This window comes from Capra hircus, chromosome 2 (assembly GCF_001704415.2).
Source record: "Capra hircus breed San Clemente chromosome 2, ASM170441v1, whole genome shotgun sequence".
In the NCBI taxonomy this organism is placed as follows: domain Eukaryota; kingdom Metazoa; phylum Chordata; class Mammalia; order Artiodactyla; family Bovidae; genus Capra; species Capra hircus.
In genome coordinates this window covers 112,415,927-112,442,078 of record NC_030809.1, presented here as the reverse complement: position 1 = coordinate 112,442,078, position 26,152 = coordinate 112,415,927, and the positions used below count along the sequence as shown (strand labels likewise).

The window sequence follows — 26,152 nt, the reverse complement described above, 5'->3', positions numbered from 1 at the left end:
TTCTTCGGCGCTCAGCCTTCTTCACAGTCCAACTCTCACATCCATACATGACCACAGGAAAAACCATAGCCTTGACTAGACGAACCTTAGTTGGCAAAGTAATGTCTCTGCTTTTGAATATGCTATCTAGGTTGGTCATAACTTTTCTTCCAAGGAGTAAGCATCTTTTAATTTCATGGCTGCATCACCATCTGCAGTGATTTTGGAGCCCCCCAAAATAAAGCCTGACACTGTTTCCACTGTTTCCCCATCTATTTCCCATGAAGTGATGCGACCGGATGCCATGATCTTCGTTTTCTGAATGTTGAGCTTTAAGCCAGCTTTTTCACTCTCCACTTTCACTTTCATCAAGAGGCTTTTTAGTTCCTCTTCACTTTCTGCCATAAGGGTGGTGTCATGTGCATATCTGAGGTGATTGATATTTCTCCTGGCAATCTTGATTCCAGCTTGTGCTTCTTCCAGCCCAGCATTTCTCATGATGTACTCTGCATAGGAGTCAAACAAGCAGGGTGACAATAAACAGCCTTGACGTACTCCTTTTCCTATTTGGAACCAGTCTGTTGTTCCATGTCCGGTTCTAACTGTTGCTTCCTGACCTGCATACAGATTTCTCAAGAGGCAGGTCAGGTGGTCTGGTATTCCCATCTCTTGAAGAATTTTCCATAGTTTATTCTGATCCACACAGTCAAAGGCTTTGGCATAGTCAATAAAGCAGAAAGAGATGTTTTTCTGGAACTCTCTTGCTTTTTCCATGACCCAGCGGATGTTGGCAATTTGATCTCTGGTTCCTCTGCCTTTTCTAAAACCAGCTTGAACATCAGGAAGTTCACGGTTCACGTATTGCTGAAGCCTGGCTTGGAGAATTTTGAGCATTACTTTGCTAGCGTGTGAGATGAGCGCAATTGTGCGGTAGTTTGAGCATTCTTTGGCATTGCCTTTCTTTGGGATTGGAATGAAAACTGACCTTTTCCAGTCCTGTGGCCACTGCTGAGTTTTCCAGATTTGCTGGCATATTGAGTGCGGCACTTTCACAGCATCATCTTTCAGGATTTGAAAGAGCTCAACTGGAATTCCATCACCTCCACTAGCTTTGTTTGTAGTGATGCTTTAAGCGACAAAGTCATCGATAACGAGGGAAGTCTCCAAGAGTGCTTGCCACACAATGGACCCACTATGCCATTCCTCACAAGTGAGCAGGCAGATGAGATGAACACGTGAATTTAGACCCATGATTCAGACAATCTAATTTTTACTGTGTGGGAACTAGAGCCTAACAGTGAGCTTCTTGCCACACTGACAGGAGAAGCAGGATCCACCTGACTGTTCTTCCTGCCATTTAATGGTTCAGTGAGGGTTCTCCCTGAATCCTGAAGCTCTGTCTTCCTTCACTTTTGATATCTGGCTATCAGATCAAACTCAGACTTCAGTTTTAATGTTGCTTACAGATCCTATGTACCAGTGTAATGAATGGCTGGATTGCCAACTCTGTTATCTGACATAATCAAGGAAAAGGTGTTCTGGTTATCCAATATTTTGCTAGCAGATTAGTGTTACATGTGCCATCAATAGATCACCCAAATTCAAATAATAGGTTTTACTTAATGATATATTATACTCTGAAATAATATTATTGACTTGCTAGTTTACTTTCTGTCTCCTCCAAGCAGAACAGAAGCCCTGGCCCAGCAAGCGGCAGTTCTCTCAATCTCGCTCACTGCTCTTATACCTGACACACAGGAGATCCTCATTAAGCGTTTGCTGAATAAGTGAACAGTAGAATAAACAGAAGTTGATCTTTATTACTCAGAAGGTAATTTAGAATTTCAATTTCTTAGGAGGATCATGCATTGTAAATGCACAAGTGTGCCCATGAATAAAGTTCTGATTCACACAGGCAGCTAGATAATGGAGTTCTCTGCACTCTCACTTCAGTCAGTTAAAATGCTGGAGAAGCACCTAATTTGCACTTTGCACTTGGTTGCATGAACAGGTAAGTAAAGTATCTTATTAACTTCTTGCTCAGTATGAGGTTCCACATTCTGACCTATAAAATAAGAGGTTAGACTAAATACTCCCTCCATCCTTTTCAGCTCACTGACAGGGGAGACCAGAATCATGCTGTGAGGTTACAGGTGAAGGGCTGGACCCACTGCATTACAAAATCACGTGGCAAGGTTTGGGATACTAAGGACCACCTTCTACATCAATACCCATATTTAACAATCTTCCTCCTAGGGAAATCTCTGTGAAAAACAGCCCACCCTAAAATATACTCAAATACAATCCAACTGAGGGATCAAATGAGTCAAATCAACACATCGCTAACAGTGAGGCATCCAGACATTAGGAGCACCCTAATGTACTCAGAACTCCGGGAGATGGTGATGGAAAGGGAGGCCTGGCGTGCTGCGATTCATGGGGTCACAAAGAGTCAGACACGACTGAGCGACTGAACTGAACTGAACGTACCCAGCATCACCTTTGGCTTCTCCTTGCCAAAACTGTTTGACTTGACCTAATCAAACCCTCAGCACTAACTTTCATTTTCAGGAAACCCTGGGGTAGGGGTACAAAAAAGATACCCTCATGGAAGCAGTGAGGAGGAGGGAGACTGGCTTAGATATAACAATCAAATGTAACGCATGATTCTTTATTTGAGCCTTGTTGGAAATAAAACAGATATAAAAATACTCACAGAATAAATTTATGGATATTTATGGGGAAATTTCAGCTGTGCACTGGGTATCAGATGAGGATATTGCCTTTAATTTTGTAGGTGAAATAATGGTATTATGGGTATGCAGCAGGATATTCTGATTGTCTGGAGATATATGCTGATGTTTAGGATGAAATTTCATGATGCCTGACATTTATATTAAAGTGGTTCAGTAAAAAAGAGGAATATGGCTATATGTTAACAACTGCTGGACCAAGTGAGAGTGCAGTCTTTCATTGTATTATCCTTTTTGATTTCCTTTATGTTTGAAAATGTTTTAAATACATTTTGTAGAATGTTCACAGGTAGCAACTTCTCAAGAACTTTTCACAGCACTGGGGCCTCCTAATTAAAATAATTTTTTAATTATTGCCCTCAAACCATCCTCGACCAACAACTTGAATAAGTCATCACAGATGAAAGCAGTTATAATGACACACATCACAAGTAGGAGTCATTTTTTGTTCTTAAACCAGTCTTCCAAATTTCCTTTTGGAAAAGACTTTTTGGTTTACCTTTTAAAGATCCAAAAAGCAGCTTATTTGCCTCAAGCCTGGGCCCTTTTAATTGACAGAAAACCTCTCCACACAAACCTCACGCAAACCTACTTTGGCTTTGCCTTCCTAAAACTCGCTTTTGTCTCTGAACTTTACAGAGCTGTTGGAGCTCTTTAATATTTTCTAAGAGGAACATTTCAAACAAGTAACCCTGCAATTTATTCACTACTGCCAAGAATAAAAGTAACAGGTTTCACCACCAGGGCCTTCCAAGGCTTGCAGGACTTTCAAGGCAAAGCATCACTCACTCACCTGCAGGTTCGCTCCCTTAATGCATCTGGCATTTGTTTGGCTCTGGAGGAAGCAATTTGATTACACAAAATTCTTTTTAGATCAAGTTTAAAATCTTAGCCACACTGGGACAAGTGGTAAAGCTTGCCAGCTCGATGGGTTAACACTTGGCCATACTGAGCCTGGGACAAAGATAGGGAGCAACCACAGGTAAAAATCAGAAGCTTGAAGAACTGAAAAGGAATAAGCATAAAAGATGAGAGGGCCTAAGTGCTCCATTTGCCATGACTGCATATAAGATGGTTTATTCTCCGTCCTTGTAAATGAGCATGGTACCCTAAGGGATGCTGGTCAGCAGCAGGAAATGCACCCGCCACCAGGACTGACTGCTCCAGCCACTGCTGTGGCACCCGTGCATTTTAAGCTGACAGGGAACCAGCCATCTTTATGTCCCTCGTTTCCCATACCTTATTATGGGGCACTTCATTTTTAAAAGCATTTAAATGAAGCAGATGTTAACCCCATTCAGCCCACTTTTCCAGGGATCATGTCAATGATGATTTTTAAAATGCCAAAGAAAATGTCAAAGTATTTTGTTCCATGGTTAAGAATACATTTGTGGAATAGGAGGGAGGAAATACATAAAACACTCTATGGTCATTCAAGAAATAATTATCATGTATGTCAAACCACAGGAAATTGAGCAAGCGCTAAATTAAAAAATAAAAAAAGAAGAAGGATGTCTTGTGTCAAAATGCCTTTTTCACTCACTCATTTCAAAGACAAGTTTTGAAAATTAAATTCCATCCACTGGCTGAGAACAGAACACATTAAGGCTTGACTAAATGCCATTATCCACGTGGTGCTCCCTGTCTTTTCTGCAACCACGTTAATTGACAAAGCCGCCTCGAGGCTCACCTCCCATAGTGCCTTGAAGTCCTTCTGTTCGATGCGGAGCAGCTCACTGCTCTCCCTGGTAACGATGGTCGCATGGCGTGGAGTGTTGTCCAGAATGGACTCTCCAAAGGCTGTCCCGATTCCCAGAGTGCAGATGGTCACTGCGTCCTGAGAACCCCAAAAACCGGTTGTTAGAAAAGTCGACATCTTATCAGTGGATGAGTTGTGTTTTCTCAGAAGTAGACAGTTGACCCTTGAACAACGTGGGAGTTAGGGGTGCCAACCCCCTCACACAGTAGAACATCGGGAGTATATCGTGGTTCCTACACATCAACAGATTCAACCAGGCACAGACTCTCTTATACTGTCGTATTCACTACTGAAAAAACTCTGCTATGAGCGGACCCACACAGTACAAACTCGTCCTGTTCAAAGGTCAACTAATTTCTATACAGTAAAACACTCGGTTCAATTGCACAGTTCAACAAGCTTTGACAAATATATACACCCTGTAATCATCACCCAAATCAAGACAGAACATTTTTGTCACCACTGTGACTTCCCTCATGCCCCTTTCAAGTCAAGACCGTCCTTTCAGAGGCAGTTGATCTTCTGATTTCTAGCACCATAAAGGAATTTTGCCAGTTTTAGACTTTACGTAAAAGGACTCAGACAATATGCCCTCTTTAGTGTCTGGCTTCTTTTGCTCAACATAATGTCTATAACATTCATCCATGTTGTCGTGCGGATCAGCTGTTTTTTCCTTGCCCTGTGGACCACTGCATGGATATGCCCCAATTTGCTTATCCATTCTCCTCCTAGTGGACATTTGGGTTATTTATGGTTTGGGCATCTTACGAAGAAAGCTGCGGCCAATCTTGTACTGTCCTTTCTGTATGCGTGGTTACCTTTCTATATGACTACTATCTCTGGGTGTCCCAGGTGGCACTGGTAGTGAAGAATCTGCCTGCCAATACTGGAGGCACAAAAGACGCGGGTTCAATCCTTGGGTTGGGAAGATCCCCTGGAGTAGGAAATGGCCCCCCCACTCCAGTATTCTTGCCTGGAAAATGTCATGGGCAGAGGAGCCTGGCGGGCTACCGTCCATGGTGTTGCAAAGAGTCAGACACGACAGAGCAGCTGAGCACTACTACCTCTAAGAAAATGTGGGAAATTTTTGGAAGATGAACTTGCTTTTGTTCCCAAGTGAGAGAATTCAATTACGATATTTAAATAAAACACCAGAATAGGGATACTGTTATGTCAGCCTGTCTTAAAGAGACCAGGAAAATGAAGGTGATCACGGTTGGTTCACGAGGCCCTGCTGCTGCTGCTGCTGCTAAGTAGCTCAGTCGTGTCCCACTCTGTGCGACCCCGTAGACGGCAGCCCGCCAGGCTCCCCCATCCCTGGGATTCCCCAGGCAAGAACACTGGAGTGGGTTGCCATTTCCTTCTCCAGTGCATGAAAGTGAAAAGTGAAAGTGAAGTCGCTCAGTTGTGTCCGACTCATAGTGACCCCACAGACTGCAGCCCACCAGGCTCCTCTGTCCATGGGATTTTCCAGGCGAGAGTACTGGAGTGGGGTGCCATCGCCTTCTCCTGAGGCCCTAGCACACAGATAGCAAATAGTGCACAGCCAGATTCTAGTTGTGCCTGTCCGACTACAGATTCCAAGCTTTTTGTATTATGCTGCCTCCCGCAGCCACAACACAGTAAAAACAGCATCCAGTGAAGTACAGTGCAGGAAGCTTATAAAATGTTCTGAATCAATGACTTAAAAGTTAAAGGTGTGCTAAACAAGCAATTTCCTCTCTGCATGCACCATATGTGATAATACTTGGGTTTAATCCTGACTCGCCTCAAGCAAGGCAAACCCTTGAAATCACCTGGCTATTCATTTTGCAAGGAATTATCGACTAAGGTACATACATCTAGGAAATCCTGAGCTACAAGGCACAGGTTTCCTTTCATGCATCTAATACATGATAACAGGAAAATGTTATTAAGATCAAGTTAGTGACCTTATAGTCATATTAGTAGGACAAATGCCCCTATGAATCCAGTTCCTTGAACCATAGCAAATTGCTTCTGCACAAATATTACCATATAAAATTGTGTTCAGGAAAATAAAATCAATAATACTTCAGAAGAGAATGAGAGATCAAGGGGAAACCAAAATGGCCTGCTAATAAATTTTCCAGAAAGACAGCTACAAACAAACTCAGTCAGAAAAATATCCCCAGGAATGAAATATTAATACCCAGCAAGTCAGATGAAAGTAAAAGTGAAGTCGCTTAGTCGTGTCTGACTCTTTGCGACCCCGTGGACTGTAGCCTACTAGGCTCCTTGGTCCATGGGATTTTCCAGGCAAGAATACTGGAGTGGGTTGTCATTTCCTTCTCCAGGGGATCTTTCCAACCCAGGGATCGAACCCGGGTCTCCCGCATTGCAGGCAGATGCTTTAACCTCTGAGCTACCAGGAAAGCTCTAGTAAGTCAGCAAGTCAGATACTTCTGAGTAATTTTCAAATTCTAGTAAAAACACAGGATGGATTATGATAAATCACAGACTTTCACAAATTCTCTAGATTACCAGGTTTGCTCGAAGATCCCACTAGCCTACTTCATTTTTAAAAAATCATCTGAATCCTTCAGAAAGAACTCTTTTAGCCTAATTTATACTCTCCAGTGTAAATATCTATTTTAAAACCTGTCAGGGATGAACCATACCTATTACTCCTGCCACTATCCATGTAGCTTAATTATCTATGATTATCTACAAAGTATAATGCGAAAGAACTCTGAAGATCTGTTATTTATGAGCCAGTTATAGATTTTTACAGACCAAGTTGTTTCCTCCATTTCTCACCTCCTATCCCTGACACACGTCACCAAAACATATACAAAGACACAGGCTTTGAAAGTCCAATTGTGAAAATCAGTCACGTGAGTCCATCTTCTTGCTAGCGAGCAGCTCTTATAAGAAAGACAAAAGACTGAAAGTATTCTTGGTCTTCCCCAGAGAGTTTAACATGACCCCTGCCTCCTCCTAAACATAAGAACGTCTTGTCATGTTAGTGTTGCCCAGTGCTCTCCTCAGCAAAGCCTTGTGCATCAGGACCTCTGCACAGAGGGGCACTGGCCCCCCTCATTCCATCCAGTACCTTTGCTCATTCCCAGTATCCCAGGCTCTCCCACCAGGGCTGAGTGTGGGAGCCCACCTGCCTTCATCTCCTCCTTCATACTCCATCCTCTCAAATGTAAGGACAGGGAGTCACAAATACAAGATACGGTCTTGAAAGTAGGACTGTAAAACCTCACCTGAAACAAGTGTGACTTACAAATTCAAACTCGACTCTCAGCAGACTAAGTATGTTCAGGACAAATTTACTTAGAAATCTGAATGGACTGGGGAAGTGTGGATTGGGCACTGGAATAACTGGGCACAGGGAAGAAGTCCTGAGAAGAACATTTTCACCCTAAAGATGAATCACTGTCTCTGCAGTCCCTGAGGGTCAGGCCTTGTTTACATCTGAATTCCAGGCAAGGACCTGCAAAGTGCTTAGAAAATAATTATCAAATAAAGACATGTACATTCCAATGTTCCCTCATTCCAATGTTCTCAATGCAGCAGAACCGAAATGCATTGCTCAGTATGTATACTCAAAGGCAGGATAGATGAGAGCCACGTGAATATGAGTCAGCGAGGCAAACACACTCTTATTTTGGTCCACACTCCCAGCTCACCAGATCCCTGGAGGTCAGAGTTCCAAGCCTGAAATCCTGTAGAGAAGCTAAATGCATGCCTTTGCCTGCGGCTGCAAGTGTCCACTTCTGAATGCAATGCTATCATTCCTTTAAACTCAGACATCCACTGAGATCTGTTCATGTCTCTCTACTTATTAAATAGGGACTGTTCAGACTTTTATTTTCTGCTCATTTGCAAATTAATGTTCATAAAGGTTACCGAAAGGAAATATTTACAGAGACAGAGAGTGAAGAAAGCAATCAGCACAAACTGTGAAACATCCACAGTGAAGAAATGTCCCATTTTATATTAAGATGGCAATTTATTTTGAGGATTTTCAAACATGAAATGAAGATTTAAAAACTGGAGTGTTTTCAAGGATGAAGGTGGGTTTAGCAGATGCTGCTGGAGTCCTGCCAGAGCCTCCCCACCCATTTCTCCCACACTAGCCCTACCCTCAGAAGCAACCTTTGGTTTCTGGACAATTCCCACACATACTTGCAGTCTCCCTTTTCATCTGCATTGCTCTGCTTCAGGGCAGAGTGCTGGACAGTTAAAGCTTGTCAGGTGCATCTTCCAAAGAGGCATGACAGTAGGAAGATAAATACCCCAGCTTCTACCAGACACAATTTGTTAGACGGTTCCTGGAAGGAGTGAGCCCAGCTGCCCACAGCTGAACTCATCTACACATTTTTATTGGCATTCATCATTCCTTGTCTCAATTCCCCTACTTCCTTACAACACTTCCTGGGGTGTCCTCCATAAAAACCACTGCAGCCAGATCCTTGTCTCCAGATTGGCTTCTGGATAAACATGAGGTTGGATTAGCTAAACCAGTCTTGAGCTGTGAGTCCCAAGGTACACTGAGACTTCTGGAGAGGTACTGGGCCAAACCTGCATGCCCAAAGAGATTCTGTAAGAGCAGCAGAGGCCAGCTTATCACTGACTACTTCACATCAGACACACCCGAAGAGCAATATCCCTTGGGCGTCACCTGGGAAGACCTCATTGTGTTTCCCGGAGAGGACGCAGGGTCTGAGCCCAGTCTACTATGTAACTAGTGGTGATGGACTCTCAGAAAAAGAATTAACTGTGGCATGATACTGAGATGATACTTGGTTTCTCCCTCCAATCTGACCTGGCTCACTCTCATCTGTCAGTCCACTTGATCAGTCCTTCTCCTACCTCCTGAACACTTAATGACCTGCTCACCCTGAACAGTACTAATCTCCCGTGCATCCTGTATGCATGTGGATCTCCACGTGTGTGGCTGGAGCACAATGCCCCATGTGCCGCGCCAGGTGTCTTGACTATGATGTCTCCTTAATTCTTCATAACATTTAAAGGAGATAATTTCAGTGCTCTGCACCATGGCTGATTCAAAAGAAATGCTGAATAAAGCGATTCTTACTGATGATAGTATTAAATACTTCACAATACTGTAAAGCAATCAATCAATTAAAAATTTAAAAAAACCTCTTTCCAAGACTCAATAGGAAAATTAATTTTGATTAAGTATTAATTTTAGCCATACAGGTTTTTTCAACCAGCCAATTGATAGATTTATTGACTACCTAATCATTCCAAATCACCAGGAAAATACAGAACATTTGGCATTGCTCCCCTCTCACCTTCTGGCCCCAATACTGGGGCTCACTTGACCCTCTCCTACAGGATACAACCCATTCAGCTCTTCTCTTCCTCATCAGGAGAGACGGAGGCAATCAAAGCCAGAAACTGAGAAGCGTGAATGCGTTACTGCTTTTCCCACTCTGATCATCGCGTGCCCCATTCTAACGGAGTTCCTGTTTCAGCTGGAGAAACTGGGTTTCTGTCTTTCTGCATCTGTCCTGACAGCCCACCTGGTATCCTAATTCTTCTCAAAGTGGCAGACTGCCTTGTTCTGACAGCCCTTCCTGGCATCCTTCCGACACCCGGCCTGTTCGTCAGCCTGCCTGGCCACCCACCTCCATCGCGGAGCCTGTTTCCTGCCTCGCTGTCCAGCACCCAGCCCTACCCGTCACGTTATGCCTGCCTCTATCCTTCACCATGCTGACCTGGGGGCTGTGCTGCTTCAGTCGCGGGCTTCCTACCTCCTGACCAGCACTGCCTGCACACGCCTCTAGATGGCGCCCACCGTCACCTAGAAGAGGAGGTTCTACCTACTCCAGCCCAGCAAGGCACCAACTGAAGTCACGAACAGTGTCTTGGACTGTAATGTGTTTCAGCCGGAGAGGGAAATCATAACCCACTCCAGTGTTCTTTCCTAGAGAATCCCGTGGACAGAGGAGCCTGCAGTCCATAGGGTCGCACAGAGTTGGACACGACTGAAGCGACTTAGCAGCAGCATGAGTTTTAGCAGAATAGGTGGGGTCTGGCTATCTTCGCTCATAAAAGTTGGTGTGAGGTGAGTTACCAAAGATGTCAACAATCTGGCCCGGGGGGACGGCAGGGAGCATCAGGCATAGGTAGGGTTGGGCAGAGTGAGGGTAGGAATCCCTGGGAGGCAGCAGAGTGAGAAGACGGGGCGCCTTGCAGGCCTAGATTCAAACCTCACTTCTGTCAGTTACTGGTCCCGGGCTTCTGGCAGAATGCTCCCAGGAGCCTCAGTATTTTCATTTGCGAAATGGTGCAATCTCTCCCACAAGATTATTAGTAGAATTCAATATACACAATAGATAGTCCTACATGGTTCCTGGCACACAGGTGCTCCACAAAAAAAATAATAATAAAGGAAAATATTATTTCTGACTTAACCTATACATGTATATACATATGTCTATCTCCATTTCTAAAAAGCAAGTTATGTTTTTCTACTACTGAAGTAACAGAGAATCTCTTATTCATTTTGTATTAATCTCCAATTAATGATGGCTTTTTCAACGCTTAAATTCCAAGTTTCTCTATCCCCAGTCTGGATGTCAAGTGGTTTGAATGATCTGCAAAACACTTCAGCTCTCTGGGGGAGCATGTATTCAAAGGAACCCTTCTGACGAATCCTGCTGTAAATCAGAGAATCCTTTTGTATTGCAACTAATCACCCCTGTATTTATCTGCTTTATGTCTGGACGATGGTATACTAGGTTTTCTTAAAGTAAGCATTTTCGTATGAGGCATTTTGTTTGTTTCATTACAAACATAGCTACATAGCTACAGTATGAAGATAGGAACAGTGTTAAGAAACGCCATGGTTATGTGTCACTGGAATTCAAGCTAATACACATGGACCTTGCAAATGATATTTATAAGCAGCCACAGAAATTCAATTTACACAAGTTAGACATTCTGATGAAATTTAAAATAGAAGAATTTTCTGTGGTAAGTACATCGATTTTTGACTCTCCTATAATTTTAAGGAGTATCAGTTATTTTACTATGTATGCATTGCATACATGCTCAGTTACTCAGTTGTGTCTGACTCTCTGCAAACCCATGACTGTAGCTCACCAGGTTCCTCTGTCCATGAAATTTTCCAGGCAAGAATACTGGTGTGGATTGCCATCTCCTCCTCCAGGGGATCTTACCAATGCAGACTTGAGCCAAGTCTCCTACATCAGCAGGCAATTTCTTTACCACTGAGCCCCCTAGGAAGCCCATTTTATTTTGTGTATTTAACCCAATTCCTTATTAATGGCTCAAGAAGAGTTAATTGTCTTACCACATATTTATTGCTTTGGATACTTGTTGGGTTCATACCAAGGAACAAACTGGTCCTTAAAGTTTGTAGACCCTGAAATAAATTTTTACAAAGCAAATACTTTTACATATGTTAGACCTATAGGCCATACTTGCCATTAAGTTTTGTTGTGCTGGGTTTGTTTCACGAGGTTGAATTTAGTCTTGAATGTAAGGAGTGCTCCAAGTCCTTTTAGAAACTGTGACATCTATTTTCTCTTAGTTTATCCTGTTCAGCAGGTTTTGAAACTGGAAACCTAAGTATGATAATTGACATTTGCTTTTCTCCCTGTATGATGCCATTCCTCCTTCATTCCTCTCCCTTCCCTGTGTTCCATTCCCTCTCCTCTCCCCTCCTCTAGACAAAACCAAATGGGGCACTTTGTAGGGAATGCTGAGATAATTATTGTGGTTTTTAATCATTCATGCCCTAGTCATTAAACATGCACCACTGGAATGTAAACAATGTTATCTTCGTATGTTAATTGTTTATAATATTTTAAATAAAGAAAAAATATGAAAATTTAAAGAAAATAAAAATTTAATGGAAACTAATCTCTGAATTTGTCAAGACATTAGGGTGTATGTGCAGTCTAAAGGATTTGCTACCAAGCAGGAAGGCAAAATACTTCTAAGACAAATGTGCTTTTCTTCCTGACAAACAGCAAAGCAAGTTCTTCCCTGGAATCAGCATTAGACACAGCTGAACAAGATCAGGCAAGCTGGCTGCAGGAAGGTTCGATGAGACTGGCCCAGTATTAGCATCTGATAACTGAGTCAGGGAGGCCAGCCTCGTCCCAGGGGGCAGCCAGTCTGTCTTGCACCATGGCTCTCTCGCCTCTGCCTACACCAAGAATTACATGGCAACAAAACTCAGCCCAGTATGCAGAGGTCCCAGGCTGGATGCTAAACAAACTCTAATCAGGTCCCAACAAGGAGAGTGACCTGAGCATAGACAAATATTAAGACTGCAAGCAACCACTGTGGACAAGGCACCTTTCAGGTTTACTGGCTTGAGACATGGGTTCAGAGAATGTTTCCTAATGATAGCGATGTCTGAAAATAACGGATCAAAATGAGAATGCATCAAGGAAGCAGGCAAAAACAGAAAGAAGGGGAAAGGTAAAGCAACATGACAGAGAAACATGCCTGTCCTCCTTTTACAAATATGCAACACTTAAAAACATCTTTAAGACAAGAGGGTTTTAAAAAACAAACAAACAAAAAAAACACCCCACATTTTACTTTGCGGGGGAAATCAGTAAGAGATCATTTTCCAAAACTTGCCACAGAACTTTACAGATGGAGGAGAGGGCAAATAAAGTGATGACCAGCGGAAAACACAGCGCCATTCTCTGATCCCGTGAAATGGCTGAACACTGTTAAACTTCTTGCTCTTTCGAACACAATGCGCATTTCCTTTTTCTATTCTAGCACTGCCCTCCTGTGGTAAAATGGCAACATTGCAACCTGCAGCATTCCACTTTAGCCAATCACCTTTTCCTTAAAAATAGTAAGAAAAAATCACGGAACCCCTGCTCTTGGTCAAGCTTCGTACTAAGTGCTTTAGACGCATTAACTTATTTAAGGTAGGAACTAGTATCTCCAATTTATACATACTCTAACTTGTTTGTGATCACATAGTAATTAAGTGGCTCTGAGAATTTCAAAAGAAGACTGATTTACATGATTGTGCATTGCATTAGGTAAATATTAACATTATAAATAAACATCTGTTACAGAAACATAGATAGGGGTTTTAATGAATTACTAAACCATCCTATTCCTTATTTTGCAGTGTATACTTCTATTTGCTCTGCAGCCATCAGAAATCCTTTCATGTGACTGGGGAAAGGTTATACTTTTTTGGTGTAAAGATTAGTTTAACCTTCTTTATGTTTAGATTTTAAATAGTTACCAAAGCAAGATTAAAACAGTTACCATACCACTCACAAAATCTGCAGAAAAAAGCAGGACCTTGTCTCTTCTCTCCCACTCACACAAAGTGGATATTGTCTGAGATAATGAGCTTTATAAAACCATTGTTTTAAAGCTTAATATTTGTTTATAACCTGTTCTAATGCTCACTACTAACCTGAAATCTACCTAAATATTAATGAGGAAAAGTCCACCCACAGTATTATTCATTCTAATAGGAATGTAAATCTCTGGCTTTTAGCCCATTAAGTTAAATAGGCACTGGAGACAGGCAGGCTGTTGAGCACACGAGCTCAGCTGCGGATATCCGAAGGCCCGCAGGTCCTGCCTAGACTTAGGTAAGAGACCAAGAGCGGGGGCAGGTCTTGCTGGGAACTGAAGGGTTCATCCTTGACATAATCTGGGACGCCGAGTAGAAATCTACATGAGCCAAGTGGGGACACTCTGGTCTGGGATGGGGAAGGGGTCTGCGGGCAGGGCCCCTTGCTAGGCGTTCTCAGTTTCATGGGGTAAGAGAGTGTCTAGGCAGGAGAATGTCTGTGAAGCTGGGAGAGATGCCTCCCACAACCGCTCAGGGACACGAGGTAGAAGTACTTCCAAGGTACGTTTTGTTTTATGGAGCAGTGGAGTCAATATAATTGATATCAATTGATATAGTTGATAGGAAGGCATTTCCAAGGATGGTAGACTCTAAAAAGTTCACCATAGTTATAGGAACAGGATAATCCATGTATTTCCCAAAGTTCTTACCCGCACACAGCTTCACGGCTGTAACACAAGAGATGAAAGCACCATGAGACCAGTTCCTCAGGGAGGGTCTCAGGGAGGTAGGGCCACATCCCTCTCCATATCCAGAGCTTTGGGTTTCTTCCCTCCAGTCCACGCTTGAGGCCTTGGACTGGGAGAAGGCAAGGAAGCAGAATTGAGCACTGGCCTTACTGCATGAGAGCAGATTCTCAGCAGGATTCTGTACCCTCATCTGCCGGTCCCGAGCAAAGAGCAGACCCACAGGGTGAGGCTACGGTCAGTAGACAAGGTCCTGCCTCCCCAGCTGGCAGAGAGTGTTTCTAAACTGACTGGCAAGTATTTTGCTGGGCTGACCCCAAGCAAAACTGGGAGGTGAGCCCAGTAGCTTTTTCCCTCTCCCCTCCCCTGCAAGGAAAGGGCCTTACTTTACTTGTAAGTTCACCTTACTACCCACCGAACGTTTGTGTTTTCATCCTTCTCCCAAATGAGGAATCAGTGGCTTTCTTTGTTATAATGCTGGCCATCAGTGTGATCCAAGGAGGTGGAGAAAGATCCACCACCCTGTGACCACCACGCATCCTGGCAGTATCTGGGAGCATGCGCCCTTTGTATCTGTAACCCCTCCCCTACACCCAGGTAGCCGGACGCACTGCACGTGTGATTAATGTTAAGTGAGGTACCAGCAGAGCACTGGATTGGGCAAGGAAGTCAGGTGATTTCCAGCACTATGGGTTACTACTGTGTCATCCTGGGTAGGCAACTCACTCACCTGTGTCTCAGCAAGATGCAGCACAGCTGGGTTAACCTAACAGGCAGCTCAAACGAAAGAGGGCAAGTGAAATGCTTTGGAAAGGATGAGAGTTAATACTACTCTGCTCAGAGGGTATCGCCAATGAGAAGTAAGTATGACCCTCCATACGGGGTCCAAAAAATTCAAGGAGGATCTGTCAAACCAATCATATGGAGAGCGAGAAGTATGTTTTCTTACCCTAGAGAGCAGAAAAGTTTAATATAAAGGGTGATGGGAAGGGAGAAAAAGTAATATATTGAGACTCACAGGAAGGTAATATAAATTTATGAGCCAAAGATAATATATTTCTGCTCCGTGTGTTCTTGAAAGTTATATCTTCGTATCATGTAGAAGAAAAAGGGTGATTTCTTTCAGAAAAATTCAATCAATAATACCTAATAAATGTATAATATGAAAATACTGTACCAGAATCTGTGAAGGGTTTTCTTCCTTCTGTGTTCCTTATTTCAATCAGTGGCATCACCAGCCACCTCTTCATCCAAGTGAGGCTCCTCCCTTTCTCTCAATCCCACCCCCCCAACCCATCAACACCAATTATACCCGTTTCACCTCTACTTTGTATATACCACACCTTAATCTCCCTCCCTGATCACCCCTACTTCTCAATCCCACCTTCCAAGTTAGAAACCCTTTAAAGGGATGGGCCATGTTCATTTCACTGTTTGTCTTCGGGTCTAAAGCAGGTGTTCCCCAACAGTAGGCCTTGGCGGGCGGCAGAGGGGGCGGGAGTGCAAACACTTGAAAGGAGGGACTTGGAGGTGAGGCATGGAGCTCTGAGCTGGAATCCGAAATGCAGGACGGTGGCTGCACGAGCTCCAGGGGAAAAGCTGCTCCTCCCCACATCATTCCTAAATGGCTCAGCCCTCACTCCATCCCTTCCCTCTCACATCCTCTGGATGGCACCTGTACAAGCACAATGGTCAAGAACTTGAGTCCTAGAATCACAACAACCCAATGGAAGAAAAGCTATGACAAACCTAGACAGCATATTTAAAAGAAGGAACATTGCTTTGCCAACAAAGGTCAATATAGTCAACGCTATGGCTTTTCCAGTAGTCATGAGAGTTGGACTATAAAGCTGAGGGCTAAAGAACTGATGCTTTTGAACTGTGGTGTTGGAGAAGACTCTTGAGAGTCCCTTGGACTGCAAGGAGATCCAACCAGTCCATCCTAAAGGAAATCAGTCCTGAATATTCACTGGGAGGACTGATGCTGAAACTGAAATTCCAATACTTTGGCCAGCTGATGCAAAGAATGGACTCATAGGAAAAGACTCTGATGCTGGGAAAAAGTGATGGCAGGAGGAGAAGGGGACGACAGAGGATGAGATGGTTGGATGGCATCACCGACTCGATGGACGTGAGTTTGAGCATGCTCTGGGAGTTGGTAATGAATAGGGAAGCCTGGCGTGCTGCAGTCCATGGGGTCGCAAAGAGTCAGACACGACTGAGCAACTGAACTAAACTGAATGGCTGTGTGCCCTGGGGCAAGTTATTGAGCATCTGTGAAATGAGACTAATCATAGCACTGAATAGGGGAGGGCAATGTAGGGTGTAGCCAGTGAAATAAAGCTTGTAAAGTGCTTTGCATAAAGCCGCTCATAGTGAGCGCTCTGCTACCATTAGCCATTCCGGCCCTCATCTCGCCATTCTGGCTCAGATAAAACCCCACTGAGGAGCCGAAACTCAGAGGTTAAGTCTGGAAGTTTATCTCCACCATCTCCTCTGACTCCAAATTCTCAGATGAGAAGGGAGGCATGCTGGGCAGGGTGAGACTTGAGGCAAGTAAGTGGAGGGCAGGCTAGCAAGAAACGCTGCTGTACCCCCTTTTAAAGATTTGAGTCTTTGCTGTTAACTCCACGTCTCTTTACTTAATTCTATCTTAGTCTCTTTAAATTTTTCTTCTTTTTCTTTTTTGGCCCCCATCCACCTTTTATTTGTATATGAGAAGTAAGAAGAACGTGAAATTGGGAGTGTGTCTGGCAGAAATTCAAATCTTAATTTAGCCATGTACATTTGTGTGGCCCTGGGAATGTTATACCTAAGGTCACTGAGCCTTGTTTTCAAGCTCCTGTAAAACAGGACGTAAAAGATGAAGTCAACGAATACCCAGGGGACCCCAGCACAGTGTGACTCATGAAGGCATGTGGTGGGGTCCACGGCAGGCATGGGCAGTGCTGGTGCTGGTCTCCGGGAATTCCAGGTCTTTCCTGGCTTCCCCTCCCATGGCCCACTGCCCAAACCCATTTTGCCTCCCATGATAGGGGCATATGATAATTAATTTTATGTGTCAACTTAGCTAGACTATGGTAACCAGTTGTTTAGTCAAATAGCCTAGATTCTGAGGTAAAAGCATTTTTTAGGTGTGATTAACACTTACAAGCAGCACTTTAAAACAGATTACCCTCCATCACATGAGTGGGCCTCACCCAATCAGTTGAAGGTCTTAAAAGCCAATGTCTCCCTTGCGGTTTCCCAGAGGTGGAATTCTGCTTCCAGAATGTGACGTAGAAATTCTCTCTGAATTTCCAACTTTAAGATTAACGTCTGTAAAGTCTGCATCATCTGCTTTCACCTGAATTTCAGCCTGCCAGCTTGCCCTCAGGATTTCCAACTTGGCAGTGCCCACAATCACATAGCCCATTTCTTAAAGGACATGTCTGCTATCTATATATCTATCGGTCACCTGTTGATACTGGTTACCTGGAGAACCCTGACTTATACAGGGTACCACTCTGATTGGCTAACCCACTGCCTTGATTTGGCCACATGACTACTGGGAAGAGACCCAGAGTCCATTACAAGGCCAGAGCAGATAGCAACGACCTTTTCGTTTCTCTCTTTTGAGTCACTTGCCATGAGAGAAGTGTCAGCCGTCTCACTCATTCTCCTTAGCTCCTTTCTCTTGTGTGGTTGGAATTCTATCTTCTCCTTCAGAGCTGGCTGGATGGCTGGGTCCTCTGTCTATTTCTCCAGAGGGCTGGAGGCTATAGAGGTCAATAAGTCTTCTCTCCCTTATTTCTTAGGGACTCTACAAATCAATTCAGAAAACTCTGGCTGGGACTGTGGTTGGATTCTGTGAAGTACACAGAAGAAGAAGCAAAAAGCCAGCTTTGGTATAAAGCTAATATGAGAATATGAGAAGACTAAGCCCAGCTTCATGCCAAATAGAAGAGAAAAAAGTGGAACCAGTGACAGATTTTATTTTCTTGGGCTCCAAAATCACTGCAGACAGTGATTGAAACCACAAAATTAAAAGACTATTGCTCCTTAGAAGAAAATCTATGACAAACCCTAGACAGCATATTAAAAAGCAAAGATATCACTTCACTGACAAAGGGTTGTGTAGTCAAAGCTATGGTTTTTTTTTCAGTAGTCATGTACAGATATGAGAGTTGGACCATAAAGAAGGCTGAATGCCAAAGAACTGATGCTACTGAATTGTGGTGCTAGAGAAGATTCTTAAGAGTCCCTTGGACTACAGATCAAACTGGGATCAAACCAGTCAGTCCTAAAGGAAATCAACCCTGAATATTCATTGGAAGGACTGATGCTAAAGCTGAAGCTCCAATTCTTTGCCCACCTGATGCAAAGAGCCAACTCACTGGAAAAGACCCTGATGCTGGAAAAATGGAAGGCAAAAGGAGAAGAGGGTGGCAGAGGATGAGATAATTAGGTAGCATCACCAACTCAATGGACGTGAGTTTGCGCGAACTCTGGGAGATAATGAAGAACAAGGAAACCTGATGTGCTGCAGTCCCCGGGCTCACAAAGAGTTGGACAAAACTTAGTGACCAAACAACAACAAAGCCCAACTTAGGAAAGTTCTCTTCACTGGAGCTGAGGTCAAAGCCATAGCTAGAATCTAAAGTTAAAGTTTACTAAACATTTTTTTAAAATCCACAGCTGTTGCTCAGCTATTCTTGGCGAGCACCCCACACTGAGAGATAACTGGTCAAGGGCAATACTCAGGCAGCCCCTGGTCAAATACTATTTTAATACCATCAAAATCTCATGCCAGCTTAGCATCTGAGGTGTCAGCACATCGCTGCTGGTGATCTTTATCTTCCCTTAAGAACACCTCCTCTGCCCTTCCAAATTCTTCCTGCCTCATCTCTCTTCCCTGCTTTGCTTCCCTTCTCACCTTTCTCCTTCCTAACTTTCATCTTCCTTCCTTTTCCTCTTTCCTCACCTTTCTTTATTCAGCTTTTCTGCGTCACCATCATCACTCATTAAGAACCAGCCAGAGGAGGAAGATCATCCTTTTCTAGGCCCTGTCCCCTCCACACATCCATGCAGGTAAGAGCAGGTGAAGGTTAGCATCAGAAGCCACTCTGAGCACAAAGGTCTGGAGGGGACCCACCTGGACAGCAGTCTGCAGGCAGAAGGTATGCGGAGATACAGGGCGTGAGAAGATCTGAAAGGATGAGAAACAGCCAAGAGAGAGGGAACTGCTTCATCATATTTCTTCTGAGTCAAACAGTACAGAGTGCTGGCTAAGAGCATATGTTCAAGTGCCTCACCGCTTATTCATCTTGGTCCCTAATTTCTAGATATGATAGTTGAAACTAGTTAGTTCGCCAGTCAAAGACTTGGTTTCCTCATCTGTAAAATGAAACAGTAATGTGACCCACCTCACAGGGTTAAAGGAGCAAGTACAGTTACGTGCTAAGAACATTGCTTGCTGCTGCTGCTGCTGCTAAGTCACTTCAGTCGTGTCCAACTCTGTGCGACCCCATAGACGGCAGCCCATCAGGCTCCTCCATCCCTGGAATTCTCCAGGCAAGAACACTGGAGTGGGTTGCCATTTCCTTCTCCAATGCATGAAAGTGAAAAGTGAAAGTGAAGTCACTCAGTCGTGTCTGACTCTTAGCGACCCACGGACTGCAGCCTACCAGGCTCCTCCGTCCATGGGATTCTCCAGGCAAGAACACCAGGGTGGGTTGCCATTTCCTTCTCCAATGCATGAAAGTTTAAAGTGAAAAGGAAGTCGCTCAGTCGTGTCCAACTCTTAGTGACCCACGGACTGCAGGCTACCAGGCTCCTCTGTCCATGGGATTTTCCAGGCAAGAGTACTAGAGTAGGTTGCCAGTGCCTTTTCCAAGAACACTGCCTAGCACATAACAAATATCCAAGAACTGCTAGCTGTTCTCAGTCCCACTGGAAAACTGAGGCAACTTATAAGAATCAAAACCCTTTGGGCTGCTCTGAAATTCAAGAGGGAACTTGCCCTGCAAGAGAGGGCAGGAGGACAGTACCATCGAGGCTGGCAGGCACAGGTTCCAGGCAGTTCCTCGTGGAACTTTTGATGCACAGATGCACTGAGAAGGTATACTCTCAGGTGAGGAGGACTTGGGTACTGGCCTGAGACCCTAACCCTCCATGACAATGGGAAGAACACAGGCTACTGTACTCCAAACTCCAAATGTCCACTAACCAACAGTCTACTCGTTAGATGATAACTGCCCACAACTCTAATATACACACAAATTCCTACAAAGTTAAACCTCAAATGGAGTATGCCATAGATTTTTCTCACAGTTGAAGTGTGCCACATGTGGAAAAGGCTTAGAAGCACTATCTTAAACATGGTATTTGGCTGGAGATTATTTGCCCCTTTAATTACTTGACCTTTCTTCATATTTCTTTCCAATTTTGTAGTTAGCTGATTCTCTTCCTTCAGTTTTTATCTGAATCCTGATATATGTGAATATAAGACTCAGAACATTTTCATACTGAAGCTGGACGGCAGCCTCTAGAGGGGTGTCCTTTTGAGACAAGAGTTTCTTGGCTCTACGTAGGAATGTTCTGTACATGTAGGCCACGTGGAATAATGATGGTGAAAGGGTCACTGCAGATGTGAAAGGAGAGTCTAGGACCCATTCCAAACTCACAAATATGATGGAGGAGGCAGCAGGAATATGAGTTTCATCTACTTAGGACACCACGCTCCTCAGAGGTGACTGATGAAGATAAAGTAAGCCCATGTTTCTCGGCCCTCCACATTCAACGAGATGAGGTAGAGAAATGGTGAGAGGTATTCGGGAGACTGCCTTGACCATGTTTCCCTGCATTGCTGGAGCTCACAAAAGGCTGATAAGAGGGGCTTCCCTGGTGGCTCAGTGGTAAAGAATCTGTCTGCCAATGAAGTAGACACAAGTTTCATCCCTGATCCGGAAAGACCCCGCAGGCCACAGAGCAATGAAGCCCATCCTGAGCCTGCGCTCTGGAGCCCAGGGACCGCAGCTACTGAGCCCACGTGCCCCGGAGCCCCTGCTCCGCAAGAGGAGAAGCCGCTGCGACGAGAAGCCTGCAAGCACAGAGCGAGCCACCCCTGCTTGCCACAGCTAGGGACCCAGCGCAGCCAAAAATAAGTTAGAAAGTTTAAAGCTGACAAGGGGGTCACTTCTAAGGCAGAGAAAAGTCAGGGACCCAGATTCAGGAGGATCTAAGGAGGAACCTCGGAAGACTTGCTTCTCTTTCCCCTTTGCTCACGTTTCACCTCACGCGAGAGCAGTTTCCCACTGCTGGGGGCTTGGTTGCATTTTCCTAACAGACAGCAGGCTCCTGGGGGGCACCCGTGCGCCTCTGCATTTCATGTTCCCACACCTGGCGCCATACTTACATCGTGGAAAACACTCACTATGTATGTTTCTTGAGTAACTTAATAAAGGAATTCAACACATACTATGGAACTCTGTACTACGGGAAAGATGAAATGGGTCTGAAAATGTAATCTTGATAGCATTCAAGACAGAGGGATAATGTATCATTAAAAATAACAATAATAAATCTTACTTTCAGAAAATAAAAAGAATATGGTATCTTACCTGGTGACTGCTGGTCTCAGAAACTTTAACATCCAAAGACCCTGCCAGGACAGCATACCAGTTGGTTCCAATATCACCTTGTCGAAATACTGGAAAAGAAACAGGCAGGGAAGCAGGCCAAATGTAAGCTGGTTTTACCATGTAATCTGATAATTTCTCACTGACTGTTGAGAGCCCAACTTGGACCTAGATGAGATTCCTTTATCTATTCCCACCAGAGCATATCATAATTTTCTTTCCCTCTTTTATCGACAAAGCAATATCCTATTTATTTAACATTCCATGAAGCAGAACTCTATTAAACAGAACTCTTTTATATTTACACAGTAGCAATAAGGGATGATAACCCTAAAGGCTATAAGATTCTTTGAATGTAAGAAGAATTGTCTGGTATTCTCTGTAATTTGTCTTAAAGACACTTCATTGTGTTGTGATACTTGGAAAATCATTACTCTAGATGGGGTATGTATTAAAAAGACTATGTGACTCAACAAAACCAGATCACCACCCCCAACCTCACAAATCTATTTATATTAAAAAACAACATGTTTTCCAGAATAGAATGTCTCATTTTAAGCTAACCAATGACCGATTAAGAAAAATAAAATCTGTTTTAAAAGTTTTAACTACCATATTGTCATTGTTCACTTGCTACTTTGTTGTATAAACTCACTGCTTTTGGGCATCAGGAGGTAACCACTCTTTGGAAATGATTCTCAGCAGAAATTTCTGAACTCAGTTTTGCTTTACTTTTGTTATCTCAGAGACAAAGCATTTAGCTATTTAGTGAGACTCCTAGTTCCCACATCCTAGTTAAGACCAATAGTATGGAAAGTCATTCTGAAACACTGGTTCAAAAATCTCATGCAAACCCAACTACCCTTTTAAATATTCTAGCTAAGTAACTAGATGGAATGATCTGATATTTTAAAATTCTTTTCACAGAATCCTACCTCAGAAGTCAAGTGGCTCAATGAAGAATCACATGACAACTCAGTGGGACAGTCGAGTTCTGGCAAGGCTAGGGCTCACTGCATAAGAGGAAGCTTCTGGGAGCCGTAATTAATGATGACAAGCTGTTTTAAACTCTCTGACTAAAGCATGCTGTGGAAAGGCAAGAACAACAATGGTATCCCACCCGGTGCAATGACAAGCTTAAGATGGGGGATTGATGAGTTTATAGCTGGCCCCGCCAGTAACTCTGCTACTCCTAGCCTTTGTAAGTGACTTACTTTAGATTTAAGGCTTTGCCTTTCATGAACTTCTTGGCCCCCAAAGACATTATCGCTTGCCAATCAAATTCACATTACATATCATAGAAGACTTATTTTGAAAACGGCTGTAAGAAACAGAAGACAGAGTCTTATCTCTAAAAAAAATAATGTTCCCACTAAGTAAGAATAAAAAATATTGGTTTGGAAACAATATGTCTGGATGATTCTTTAAACAGAAGTGTGGCTGTGCTTTGTGTGCGCACAGGCAAATGTCTTGAAGGACACACACAAAATGCAAACAGCAATCTCTGGATGTGGGGATTGTAGGAGATATTTGTTTTGTCTTCTAAATTTTCTACAATGATGTTGTGACAAACCCTGTTAGTTCCCCACTTGAAATCATGCCTTGAACATGGATTATATACAAGTTCCCACCCTCCTCCACAAGGCCAAATACTCAGAGCATATGAGGTGCTTCCCTAGCTCCACCGGGGTAACCATGATTGGTCTAAATCAATCACGTGGTCCCATAATCTGTGCCAGTGATTGGTTTAATCAGAGGCACATGATGCAATTCTGGCCATTGAAACAACACAGAAACTCTACTGGAGGACTTCTGGAAAAGAGATAAGAAATAGTCCTTCAGCAGGAATGTTTTGTATCAGCATGCAATGCCTCCAATTGCTAGAGCTAGTTGCCTCAGAACCACTTGGGACAAATCTGAGTACAAAAACCGACACCTCAAGATGAACAGCAAAAACAAATAAACCAACAAAAATATGAGAGAAACCTGAGACCTTAATAATGTCATTGAGACACTTAATCATCCAGCCCTGAAGCCATCCTACCTCAGGACTGCTTATACATGGATAACTGATGTTCCCTCCTTATAGGAATCATAGTTGAGCCAGTTGGATGGGAGTTTTCTGTTACCACAGTATAAAGCATCACAACAGATGGTAATAGCATTACTTTTTAAAATAAGAATATACTTGTATATTTTTTAAATGCAGCTGTCAACCTATCATTTTACTCCCCCCACCCCTTAGTCACATCTGAAATAGATGTTATCAGTGAGGTTAATTCAAAACATTACCATTGTAAACCAGCTGTGCTTTAATTTTTAAAATGACTATTATCATTAGTTGAGACCTTTTATCTTATCTTATCCTTTTGCTGTTACTGTTTAGTCATTAAGTCGTGTTCGAGTCTTTATGACCCCACAGACTATAGCACACCAGGCTCCTCTGTCCATGGGATTCTCCAGGCAAGAGTACTGGAGGGGGTTGCCATTTCCTTCTCCAGGGGGTCTTCCCAACCCAGGGACTGAACCTGAGACTCCTGTGTCTCCTGCATTGGCAGGTGGATTCTTTACCACTGAGCCACAAGGGAAGCCCATTTAATATCCTATTGGCTCCCATATTTCTTGGGTTACAGAAAATAATTATATATTAGAACTTCCAAGGATCTTGCTGAATATATAAATCCCTCTATCTCCATCTGAAAAGGAGGCTGCCCTGGAAGAACCATTTACATGCTATGAACAAAGGAGTTAAGGAAATGCTTAATAGAACTGAATAAACAAGGAGAGAGAAATGTCAACCTCATAGCTTTGATTGAGCTCAACTATCTGGCACAAAGACACCCCATTTGCTATCCATCCCCACAGCATAACCACAAATGAACACAAACGTATACATGAAAACACACCACTGGAGTTGCATTTCTTACATGTTATTCCTTTTTCCAGATTCTCATAATAACCGCATAAGCAAATCTGATGAAGGAGATTTGGGTGAAATTTCTCAAAAGCTTTAACTTCTTTCAGCCGTGTGAAGATTATATCCACATCTTCACTGGATCGTTCCAGTGGTCTATAAAGGGGAGAAAAGGCACAAAGCTGTATCAGAAAGAACTTACTGGAGTCCACATGCATTATTAGTCTAAATACAAACAGATTAATGGAAATATACGAATTGCAAGTGTTTTACTGTAAACATTTATTCCCCTACAACCGTTACAAATATTTCCAGGCCTAGAGCCTGTCATATAGAGTGAAATAAGTCAGAAAGGGAAAAACAAATATATATTAACATATATATGTGGGATCTAGAAAAATAGTACAGGTGAACCTATTTGGAAGACAGGAATAGAGACACAGATGTAGTGAGCAGACTTGTGGACACAGAAGGGGAGGATGGACTGGGAACCAGACTGACATATGTGCAAGCCATGTATAAAACAGATAGCTAGTGGGAACGTGCAGTATAGAACAGGAAGCTCAGCTTGGTGCTCCGACCTAGACAGAGGAGAGGCTGGCAGGGTTAATGGAGGTCCAGGAGGGAGGGCACATATGTATAGATACAGCCGATTCACTGCGTTGTACAGCAGAAACTAACACAACACTGTAATACCCCAATAAAAAAAAAGAAAGAAAGAAAATATTTCCAGACCTTTGTCTACTACTCACCCTAAACGACTGAGGGTGAAAAGTCACAATGACTGCAGATGGTATGATATAGTGATTTATAATAAAAAACACAAAATTATAAGAAATTGTTCACTGTTCCTTGCACAGAGCTAAAACTCTTGCTATTTCATATATAAGAGTCACAGGGGTATCTTTGGCTATATTTGGCCTTTTGTCCTCAGATCCTGAAATGCTTAAGAGTCATAAAGGTGAAATGGGTGTCAAGCTCCTTTCCATCACAACTGAGTTTATATTAACAAAGTGTCTTTGGGAAACTCCTAGGTAACCTAAGGATGGGGACTGGTTGCCTGGAGAACCAG

General features: G+C 43.3%; 1 protein-coding gene across 2 annotated transcripts in view; it reads right to left on the bottom strand.

Moving 5' to 3' along the window:
- Window positions 1–26,152, bottom strand: part of RAPGEF4 (Rap guanine nucleotide exchange factor 4) — a 329,561-nt gene that overhangs the window by 243,437 nt on the left and 59,972 nt on the right. For both annotated transcript variants that reach the window (XM_018064697.1, XM_018064706.1), the window contains exons 2-4: window positions 25,094–25,236; window positions 22,149–22,237; window positions 4,423–4,569 (exon numbers count right to left, since the gene is read on the bottom strand). In XM_018064697.1, coding sequence (XP_017920186.1) covers window positions 4,423–4,569; window positions 22,149–22,237; window positions 25,094–25,236 — 379 coding nt within the window. The remainder of the gene's footprint in view (window positions 1–4,422; window positions 4,570–22,148; window positions 22,238–25,093; window positions 25,237–26,152) is intronic.